Consider the following 12,514-nt stretch of genomic DNA (forward strand, 5'->3'; position numbering starts at 1 on the left):
CCCATTAACAAAAAAACATTTTAAATAAAATACAAGATTAAAAAAAAATTAACAACCCTGATTTGAGCAAAACTAATTTTCCTTTGTTTGATAATGCACAATATATTATATTCCCTCAGTAATTTAACCTGCAACAAATATCAAGAATTAATAACATTTTTGGACTTGGATCTATATAAGTGGTACCTACCTACAGTCTGATGTACTTTTGTACAGAGAACAATTAACATTGATCGTTGATTATAATGTTTCGACAGCAATAGCAATACCCATACCTCCGCCAATACACAAGGATGCTATTCCTCGTTTTTTGCCGGTCCTTAACAATATGTGCACCAACGTAACCAATACTCGAGCACCTAAATTAAATGGACCACGTAATTTAGTTACATGAATTCAATTGTTTAAAAGCTCATTTTCATTGCAATGTATTATATTATGGTTCATAATATTATCTCAAATTGATTAATTAATAAATTGTAGGTACTTAATTGTAAAATAAAATAATTATATTTAAAATGTGTGTTTTTATATACAATATTAATTTAGTTAAGCAAATTTAATTAAGCAATTTATTGTTCTAAAGGTCTAAATATTGATAGTTGATACTTATGCAATAATTAATTCAATATAAATAATATGATTGGTGGCGGCGGTGGTTGCATTCAGTCACGAAACGTGTTCTGAGTACAAGGACCGGCCAGTGTCACTAGTTCCTAGATGAGTAACCACCTGTGTTTTAGAGATAAATTCTTGCCACACATACACACACATGTTCCAATCCGAACGTACCACCCCCCTACAAATAGCTAATGGCCTAAGTTACCAAATGGATAAATAATATAAAAAAAATTATATGATTATAATTTGTACTATAAAGTATGGCTCTTTCTTGTTAAACACACTGAATGGCCGATCCAATATTATGATTCATAATTATTTGACATCAATTAATTATTTTATGTAAAATTTAAAACCTGTGACGACCAAGTGTAGTCTTTGACATTTTACCATACTCTTTATCTGTGTTTTAATTATAATATTACAGTTCAGTTTAATTTAATTTTAAGCGTCTATCACATAATAAAAACAATAATCATACCAGATGCTCCGATAGGATGACCCAATGAAATGGCACCTCCATTAATGTTTACTTTCTCTGAAGATATTCCTAAATCACGCTCTACAGCAATTGAATGTGCAGCATATGCTTCATTTAATTCAAAAATATCCACGCTATCCATTGTCCAACCAGCTTTTTCAATCTATTAATGTGGTAACATTTTTAGTTAATTACTCAATGTTAAGTGTTAAGTATGTTGAGCATGCATACATAGCTATTTGTAGACTTCATAGATTACAGCTGTACATTATATTACATTGTATTAAAATTATATTTGGCTTTAAATAGAAATTGTTAACACCTACCGTCTTAAACACAGCAGGTACTGGTCCCATACCCATTATTTTTGGATCAAGCCCGCACACAGCATGAGCAACGATTTTAGCCATTGGAGTACAACCTCGTTTTTTACATTCTTCTCCGTTCATTAAAAGGACTACTGCAGCACCATCATTTCTTCCTGATGCATTTCCGACAGTGACTACACCACCATTCTAAATATGAACAAAAACATTCAAATTAGATACTTCTAAAATTATATTATATGTATGTCTAATGATTTTTAAACTAACAGGTTTAAAAGCTGGTCTCAATGCGGATAATGAATTTAAAGTTGTATCATTTCTTGGATATTCATCTGTGTCAAATACGATGGTATTCTGTCGTATTTTCACCTCAACAGGTGTTATTTCATCTTTGAAGTAACCATTTTTTTGAGCTTCTGCTGTCCGTTTCTGAGACTCAAAAGCATAATTGTCTTGAAGTTCCCTTGAAATATTATACTGTTCAGCAATATTTTCAGCTGAAAAGAACATATTTAATTAATTAATAGTTTTAAATAAAATGTTTGTAAATATTAAAACAATTTATTTTCTATTTTCAAAAGGACACTAAAACAAGATTTAAAGTGTTCATGTACAGGGCTGGACTGGGTCAAAAATCTCTAATAAAAAAAATAGGCTCATCTAGGTATGCCTATAAAAACAACCATAAAAACATATATTTTCATGTAAAATTATTAGATATTATTTTGAGAATTTGAACACTTAATACTGTTATTAAAAATTAAAAATTAGTTAGAACTAAGAAATGTTATCACTTTCATTTAAAATACATATGTTTAGACTCCAAAATACACATTAATACATATTAAGCAATTTTTTAAGGTTTGAGCTCTTTTGCGAAATTGTGTCTACCGAGCATATTATAATATTTATACCTTAGTGCAGCCACTATGGTGACACCAAAATAGATGAGAGTTTGTGTGTTGATAATTGTCGCACATTTTAGGCGGTGCAGACGTAGGTTACGATAAGGTAGGGATTACCGATTAACAAATACCACGTTTATATGCAGCTGTTAATGCGCATTGAGTTAATCCGGGAGTTGGGTGCATATAAACGCATTTTTAATTCGCATTAAACTAATGCGCATTTCTTATTTAATTCGATTCGTCAAATCGAATTAACTCTTACTCCGGGATTAAGAAATGCATGTAAACGCTTTAATGGGAATTAATTTTTTCGCGGGAATTTAAAAAAAAATTTTATTATTGTTTTGGTCATGGAATACAAAGTATAAAACATGGACTAAAAAACATTCGCATTAACTTAATTTTACCCGACCTCTAATCTTGATATTTTAGTGCATATAAACTCGCTCCCTAATGCGCATTAAATCAATTCGCATTAAATCAATGCGAATTAACTGCTGCATATAAACGCAGTAGAGACATATATGACCCATCACACAAGCATGTAGTTTTGACAATTTATATATTTTCATTTCATTTTTTATTTTGAGGAATTTTCTTAATTCTAAATAGTTTTCTAATACAATTGCATAAGAAAATGTGTCTATGTCTGTCGACAGGATGAGCCTTAACCGATAAACCTAGAAAAAAACCAGTGTTGTTAAAATTCCTTTTATATAGGAATCCGTTCAATTCCTCGTTCTTTTAGTATAAATAGGAATTCGTTCAGTTCCTCGTTCATTTAATGTCAAAAAGAACTCGTCCAATTCCTAGTTCCTATGAAAAAGGAACTCATTCTTTTCCTCGTTCCTCGTGGTTCATGAGTTATTAGTTATTATACATTTATAAATTTATTAGTTATTATTACTAATCAGAACACAGTCATATGTGAATAAAAAATTGGTAGCTTTGTCTATAATTTTTTTAATAGATTAATAACATGATAAGTAAACAAAAATACATAATTTTTCTCCCCAAATGTTTTTTTACACTTTTCCGAGAAGAACAAAAGAATTATAATATTTACGTTCCTATTCCTAAAAATAAGGAATTGATTCACATTCCTATTCCTTTAAAAAATAATGAAATTTATTCCTTCATTTGTTCCTCTAAAAAGGAATCAATTTCAGGAATCGTTCCTTTAGGAACGCGTTTCTTAACAACACTGAAAAAAACGTCCCTACGAGTACAAACAGCCCAATTCAAACAAGCGGCCCACCAGAAACTCCAGGTATCTTGCCTGCCAGTCCAGCCTTGTTCATGCATAATGGACAAAATAAAAAAAAACCTGCTCCATATTTCCAAAATAGTAAGTTATTGAGATGAAGAATGAAAAACTTAACGTATAATGGCAGTTTTTTCAATATTTAAATTTTAAATCAAAATGTTTAAATATCGTTGTAGCAAACCAGATGTACACAAACTGCCATTACAGGTTGAAATGCCATAAGCCACAATATTTCAGACTTACGTGCTATTTACCTACCTATACAAAGTAAATTTGTTAAATTTTGTAAATTCTTTTGTTTTTACCTACATTTTCATTGTTTATTGGACATTTTAGCTTAAGTACAAAAATATAAAAAGTAGTAATTAACATACCTTACTTTAAAATTAAAAAATCAAAAAAACTGTTCTATTTTTACCTAAAACCCACAGTTAAATAGGTAGATATTAGAATAACTCAACTAATTTAAATACAAACCCATCTTTTACATAATTGTTTGATTTCTTACCAGTTATGCCCATGTGTATGTTGTTAAATGCGTCTGTCAAACCATCGTATAGCATCGTATCTATCAATTCTGTGTTACCCATTTTGACACCAGATCGTATATTGACAACATGAGGAGCGTTACTCATGCTCTCTTGGCCACCTGCAATGACAATTGAAGAATCTCCGCATTTGATTGACTGGTATCCATGAACCACAGACCTAGGGGACAATCACCTTTTTTTATATAATTTAAATAATTTTTATCCTACACGACTAACTAGTTAGTTTTCTATGTAGGTACCTAATATATAATAAATAATGTTCATGAATAATTTTAAATTTCAACTCACTTCAGCCCAGATCCACAGAGTAGGTTAATACCATGAGCAGGTACAGTGATTGGAATTCCAGCATTTATCGAAGCTTGTCTTGCTGGATTTTGACCTTGTCCAGCTGTAAGGGTCTATAAATTACAATAAAATATTCATATAATTTATATATTATTATTTATATATTTTTACAAGCACGTGTATTATTAAGTACTGAAAATGTGACATATTGTATATATTTTTGTTTACCTGTCCAAGAATAACTTCAGACACTTCATTTGAATTGACATTAGCTCTTTTAAGTGCTTCTGAAATCACTATGGAGCCTAATTGGTGAGCTTTCAAAGACGACAATGAACCGCCAAATGAACCTAGAGTAAATACATAATATTAATTATATTCAAAACCAAAGGTGAATTGTGGTCAAAGATTTTTCATTAAATCAAACAGATGTACAGAAGAAATACATCATACGTATACATTATATTCATAACACATCCAAATAAAATGTAAATCTACATTTCAAAATGTTCTGACTATATAGTACTAGCCACTAGGTTACCATCAACCATAATCCATAGGTCCACCGTATGGCGGACCTTGAATGGTTTTTTTCTGGCCTGTTGAAAAAATGTATTTTGAATTAAATGAGATTTTTATTAGTTTCATGCAACCCTTATTTAACCATATTTCAATTTAAACAAAAATATATTACTTGTCTTCAATGTATGCGATCAAATAATATGTAATAGGAGATATTATGTTGTACTATTAAATTACCGATATAATTGGTGTACATCCAACAATAATTTACAATAATTATCTGAACTAGATATTCATAAGTTTAATGATCAAAAATATAAATCATAAAATCAACTTGAGTCTTATTAAAATGTAACTTTTTTATTTTATCTTTAAATTCATAAACAATAAACATTAATAGAATAATTAATGGCCAATAAAGGTAATCCATTACATTTTAAAACCTATTAAGAATTTCTAAATTTCATGATAAAGTATTTCTTTAATTATATAAGTATAGAAAAAAATAAATATTAAAGGAGCACACAACACAAAAAGTAAGTTTTTTTATTTGAATGAATGTTCAATTCTAAGGGTAATGGTATAGGTCTTACGTTTCTACTCACATTATTCAATAAGTTATGAGCAATTGAAAAAAGACGTGTAAAAGTTCCTCGCTTCTCACAACGATTTACCCTCCTAAACATTTTATTTTTGAAACTTATTTACGTATAAATGTGTGGTTTTATGTGTTTAAGAAGACGCAAGAATCAGAATTTCTATATGACGTATAGTTTTTTTTTAAATATTAAAAATGTCTCTTTTAAGATTTTTAATATTTAAAAGTAAGTCCAACTCACCACCAATGAGCAAAAATTCGATTTGATGCATGCTTCTACCTGATCTGCCCGTATAACCAATAGCAACCAATTATAAATAAATACTAATTTTTACAAATTATTTCAGTCAACTAAGTATATTAATAATTGTTGATATAATTGTGAATAAAGTAATTTATATATAACCTATTTCCGTTGTAACCTTTTTTTAAATTTTCAATTGTTAGCTATAAAAGTTGATCATTTTATACATTTTTAACTACGAAATAATTATTATTTTGTCAAAATTCGAACTTTAAATACTTATTCAAAAACATTGTGCCTATGTATTTTTAATGTTTTCCAACAGCTATTGTAACAATATATCAGGGGCCTTGTATTAAATTTTCACCCTTTTTGGCTCAACAAATACAAATCTATTGATATTTGTAGGAAAAAAACTAAAACAATTAAAATTTGAAATTGTTCGTAATAAATAGCTCAAAATGAATCAACCATTTTTCATATTTTTATGCTGTATAGTCATAGGGTTCTAAAATTTCATAAAATTTATTTTATTGAAATATTTCATTTCATTAAAAATAAAATAAAATGTTTATTATATCTAAAAGTTTATAGTCACCAAATTCCAAGTGGACATTTCAACAAATTTTACTCTCAAAATAATGCCAGAAATATTTTTCAGAACTACCTATATATAGAATATACAAATATGAAATAATAAATCAACAAAAATAATATGTTTTTCTTTATTTCTAAGTGTGTAATCAATATATTATTTCTAATCATCTATAACCGAACACATTCAAAAGAAAAACAAATATTTTTCATTATTTCATTGAAATATTTCAACAAGAGTGAAATTTCAAATTCAGAAACCTATGAATAGAAAATGAAAATATAAACACGTTCAGTGAAATTTTCATGTATCTACAGTTATTCGTTATTGAATAACAACAAAATAAGAAAATCGCTACATGAGAAATCGAGTGAATATGCAATGTTATAAAAATATGAAGATCAAACGCTCATAAAAATTTAATTTGACTTCCTTGTAGACATTTTTTTTTTAAAAGGTAGACCAACTTATGAGGTTTTCATTAATTTTTATTTTTTAATTAATAAATCTAGACATCTAGTACAGTAGTACCTACAATCTACATTCTATAAATATAGTTACTATAAATTAAACTATTCAAATATTCCAAAGTATTATTCTGTATTATTCACATACAAACAATTACATAGACAACCCATCCCACCCACCTCTAATTAAAGGTGTAGCGGGTGCTACACCTCTACTCTAGAGTCTAGGATAGCCGCCACTGAGTTGAAGAAAATCTAAGCATTTTTTTGTTCTAAAAGTTGATAACAGGCACAAAAAAAAACTAATAAAAAAAAACATATTATTGTAAATCAATACATTCATCGCTTCGCTTAGAATCTAAAATGGTAGATAAATAATATAGTATAAATATATATCAAATTATAATAAAAGACGTATATCATTACTAAGAATCTTAGCACAAGTTAAATTTGTAAGTACCTATAGGTACTTTTGTTTAGTTAAGCACACTTAAAGCAAGCTTAAAACATAAGCGACATACATTGTTTAATTATATCATTATATTCAAGTACCTAACAGATACAAGAAGTAGGTTAGGTAAATATATCTATATTTATATCTATATCTATATCTATATCTATATCTATATGATATAAAATTACTTGTCCTGAGTGATTCATCATCGCCTAGCCGGAACCACTAGATGGATCTGGCTGAAATTTGGCATATAGATAGCTATTATGATGTTAGCGTCTGCTAAGAGAGGATTTTTGGAAATTCAATCCCTAAAAGGGAAAATAAGGGGTTGTAAGAATATAATAGTGGCGCCATCTATCAAGAAATATCATAATTAAATATACGATATTGGTTTTAAAATACAAAACGTGCGAACTTGATATTTGGAATACTTAGTGGTTCCTCTAGATATGCAATAAGAAAGGATTTTCTGATATTCGCTTTTTAAACAGGTGGTAAGACAGGGATCCTAAGATTCAGTGTGGAAACTTTATTTTTGGTTCATTAATGGTCACCTTTGGTTGCAGGCTATATTATATGAGAATTATTTCCCAAAGCTAGGTACAATCACGCCGGTTTGTCCATAAAAATAAAATAAAATAACCCCCCAAAATATATTAATATATAAACATTAAATACTCCTAAAAATCCGGGATGATCAACTATAACTTCAATACCTACTATTTTAAGTATACTGTATCCAAATTTTTTTCAACTACAAAGCTGTACTAATAAATAGGCTATATTTTATTTCCCATCTCGCTGTGTCCGCAATCTACCGCAGGTAGATTGCCTACCTGATAATATACTGCTCACATAACCATAAGCGAAACTCACGGGCAACGCCACGCGGGATGGCTAAAAATTAAAATATAATATGATTTTGCTTCCATACCTATGCAGAGCAAATTACACCCAAAAGGAGTTAATTAATCACAATTTTTTTCCCGGGAAACGCCGGGTTATTCAGCTAGTTAATAATAAAAAGTGGCTAAGTGGATGTCGCTCTGCTGTATATTAGGTTACAAGTGGGTCACTGTAATGGTTGATGTTAAATTTGAATTCAATGATATAATATCATTATATAAGAAAAACGGTTCTGAACGAAAACGGTCAATCAGCCTATGATATTAGTTATTACTAAGTATATTTGATATTATTGTGAATAAACTAATTTATATATAACCTATTTACGTGGAACCTTGTTTTAAATTTTCAATCCTTATTCCTTACTCCATAGCTATAAAGTTGAACATTTTATAAGTTTTTACTACAAAATAATCATAACATTTTAAATTTGATAAATTTTGTCAAAATTCGAACTTTAAATGCTCATAAAAATAAATTGTGCATATGTATTTTTAATATTTTTAAGCTGCTATTGCAAAAATATATCAGGAGCTTTGAATTAAAAAAAGTCAAAATATTTTCAAAATTTTATGGTTTATGGAAAATGAAAATATAAACAATCAGTAAAATTTTCATGTACAGTTATTCGTTTTTTAATAACAAAAAAATAACAAAACCGCTACATGAGAAATCGAGTAAATATCCAATATTGCGAAAATATGAACTTCAAACCCGAATAAAAATTTAATTTGATTTGCTTGTAGACATTTTTTTTTTTTTGGATAAAGGTAGACAAACTTATGAATAACCTTGTATTACATTTTTCAAATCTTAGATTTAAAGACAGTTTTTTATGAATTTCTAACTCAAAATAATTTGCAAATTTTCGTAATTTTTCCGTATTTTGTCATCATTTGAACTTTAATTGCTTATAAAAAAAAATTTGTGCCTATGTATTTTGAATATTTTTTAAATCTCATTGTAACATTATAGTAGAAGCCTTGTATTAAATTGTATGCTTTTTTACCCAACAAATAAAGTTTTATTGACATTCATAGAAAAAAAGACTAATAATATTGGAAACTGAAAATGTTCATAAGCAGTTCAAAACTAATGAAAATATTTAGAAAATTTTATAGTGTATAGAAAATGCAAATATAAACAACCAGTGAAAAATTCATGTTTATACGTTCATTTGTTTTAGAATTACACCAAAAACCAAAATCGATTTGTTGGAAAACCAATTTTGCGTATAAATTCCCGTTTTCCGTTAATTTTTATGTTGTTTTTCCAGGTGCTTTTAAAAACTATTGGCAATTTTAAATTTTGACCTCCCCAATGGACCAACAATATTTACTTTCCCATCGAACAAGATACTGAAGTTGAAAATCGAAGTATTATTTCGACTACTTATCGTGTACGCAGACACAAAAAAAAAAATAAAAACACACATCATTGTAAAATTAAAACATTCATCGTTTCACTCAGAATCTAAAATTAATTTTATTTATTTATAGTATTACTATTGAATATTGTATAATTTTAGTAGTTCATTATAATAATATATACTATTATTAAACTGTTATTATTTATTTTATTTTATATAAATTGTTATTGAACTTAAAATAAAATTCATAAAAATTGTATAAAGTGGTAAACCCAGTTTATTAATTCTGAGGCCCACCTAAGGTGGCTTTACACATTTTTTGTCCGAGCGAAGCACAGCGAGCGACAGGGGCGTATTTACGGGGGCGGATATGGGGACAAATCCGCCCCCATGGCTCTTTAAATACATGTCTATTATAATTATATAATATGTATGTTATGATTATAATCATTACATCATAATCTGTAAGCTAAAATTCTTGTCATCCGCCCCTACAAAAAATACTAAATACGCCACTGGCGAGCGAGTGGCAACGCTAACACATTATGTGCTTTTTAACAACTTTGTTTAATTCCGAGGCCTGCCCAAGGTGGTTTTACACAAAAAATCGTGGCTTATTTTCGATTTTTTTGAAAAAAACGTAAAAAAAAATGTTGTTATATCGCAGGGCTTGGCAGTCAATTAGCGTTGCGCGCATCCGCATAAACGTAAAATCGCAAACATTGGATGGCTATAACTTCCAAAATAATGGTTTTCGCAAATATTTTTTTGCCCCACCATTCTTAATTCGTTAAAATATGAATATTTCAAAAAAAAAATTTCAAAAATGAGCTGGGTAGCTAAAGTGAATTTGTTCCGGTTTATCAATAAAAATTAAAAACAATTCTGGAATATTCAACATTTCTAAATCTAATAACCCCTTAAAACATTTTAAATGCTTACCTATTGGTGTACGGACGGCAGATACAATATATACTTCATCAGCCATGTTAAATGGAGTATTAATTTAGATTATTGAAACCTGAGTTGTAAGCTTCAACGAGTCCTACATAAGACTATTTAGATTGAATTAAAATGAACAGATATTTCTATAAAAAAAAATCGAGATAACAATTAATTTACACTTATTTAGTGTGAGTAAAACTAGTCACACATAAGACTAATTAACAAATTCTAAAATAAAAAAATATAAATAATACTATTATAGGCAGGCACTAAGTTGATAACGACCACTCGTAGATAAAAGATAAACCACTAATAAATAAAATAAAAATAATCCTACTAATTACTATAAGTATGCCATAATAACTGTCAGTACAAGAGGGCCGTATATCAAAAAATGTAAATTGTTTAGGAGAGTTTTTTTAAGATTCAATAGCAGATTAGTAAGATATCATCAGTTATTCTTCTTTTAGTGCAACAAGGCCATATTTCGTTATGCGGCGGTATTGTCGTCAACAAGTATATTACTTAGAAGTCCACATTAAGTTTTACGGCTTTATTGTTATCAATTTCCAATATACCTGATTCAAGTGCAATAAGTTTATTTAATTAATAGTAAATTGAATAATATAGTTACATAGATCGTGCCACTCTCAAAAAATAGATAAAAAAATAGGAATTCAGGGATACCAAAAACATAAAATTCAAAAATTTTGGTACATGTTCCTCATGTACTGACAGTAATTATTGTGAGTAATACTTATGGTAAATAAATATATAGTATAGGTAGGTACGCTAAAGTCTCCGGTGAAATCAAATACTGTTAAAAGTTTAAAACGCGTTTTACAAATTTACAATTATATTATTTATAGAATTTTTTCCATTTCAGAAACGAGTAAAATAACGGTACGATTATAAAGTGCATATAATATACTATAGTATAGTGATTAATGTCGAACCCCACTGTAGTAGGTGGTGGATAAATTCAATGCTCAAAAAACTTCCATCAGTATTTCGATTTTAAGTTCACTTGAATCTATAGTAAATTTATAATTGTTAACTCATGTTGAACTTGAGCATGCTGAATTTGAAATATACACGAAAGCTTCAGTTATGACTATTATAAGTTGACCGACAATCGTACAAACTACATGGTATAGGTATAACTCGTATAAGGTATGTATAAGAAATAATAATGTTAAAATACTTCCAACTTACTGCCAAAGCTCAAGAGAACTCGGACACTTTTTCTACCATAGTCATTTAAATTATTTTATTTATTATAGTTTTAGCATAATTTCTATAAAGGATTTACGATCATATGCATATTGATTATGATGCGGTATAGCTATAATAGTTGTGATAATGCGATGTGTATATACTGTATACATAGTTTAGCAAATTTGATTTAATTTAGTCCTGCCAAGTGTTAAACAATTTATACATTACTCTCAACAACGGTAACTAACAACTCCTCTTTATATAATAGTATAGATTGGTGGTTGCCATTGGTTATTTGGACAGATCAGGTGACAGGTACAAGCTTGCATCAAATCGAATTATTGAACATTACCTACCAAGATGAACGAGTTACCCTTTGTCCGCGATTCGACGTAGTCAGATTACCTACCAGGGTGGCTGAGTTGTACTTACTGCAGGCTGCAGCAAGTTACACTCAAAAAAAGTTGAACAATCCCAATTTTTTTAAAGTTGCGATTTTTTTACGGGCAACTGAAGTGAACCGGATCAGCTTCATTTATAAAAAATACATTTATCAGTAAATAATACCACTAGAAAACATTTCAACTCGTTTTAATTGACCGTTTTTATATTTTATATTTACTTACCGATCACATTAAACGATAAAATTTGAATGAAAAATTATCATCGTCCGAAGGCAAAATAAACAACCAATCACGGGCGAAGCTGTGACGGGTCGTCTAGTTTATTATAAAATAGTCTAAGCGCAAAC

At 28.8% G+C, this 12,514-nt stretch overlaps 1 protein-coding gene across 5 annotated transcripts in view; it reads right to left on the bottom strand.

Moving 5' to 3' along the window:
* LOC100161259 (acetyl-CoA acetyltransferase, cytosolic) overlaps window positions 1–10,756 on the bottom strand; it is a 23,452-nt gene extending 12,696 nt beyond the window's left edge. For 2 of the 5 annotated variants that reach the window (XR_003838950.1, XM_029486762.1), the window contains exon 1: window positions 10,543–10,675. Coding sequence is in view for 2 of the 5 variants with exons in the window: in XM_029486762.1 (XP_029342622.1) it covers window positions 10,543–10,588 (46 nt within the window). In the remaining 3 variants the exon portion in view is untranslated. Of the gene's footprint in view, window positions 1–58; window positions 129–190; window positions 360–1,102; window positions 1,266–1,428; window positions 1,618–1,695; window positions 1,926–4,111; window positions 4,312–4,442; window positions 4,556–4,670; window positions 4,793–10,542 lie in introns of those variants that run through there. The other 3 variants (XR_511031.3, XM_001951826.5, XR_003838949.1) reach the window with 3 other exon arrangements.
* Window positions 10,757–12,514: the final 1,758 nt, after the last annotated feature.

The sequence above is a fragment of the Acyrthosiphon pisum genome, chromosome A1 (genome assembly GCF_005508785.2).
Source record: "Acyrthosiphon pisum isolate AL4f chromosome A1, pea_aphid_22Mar2018_4r6ur, whole genome shotgun sequence".
NCBI classification, from domain to species: domain Eukaryota; kingdom Metazoa; phylum Arthropoda; class Insecta; order Hemiptera; family Aphididae; genus Acyrthosiphon; species Acyrthosiphon pisum.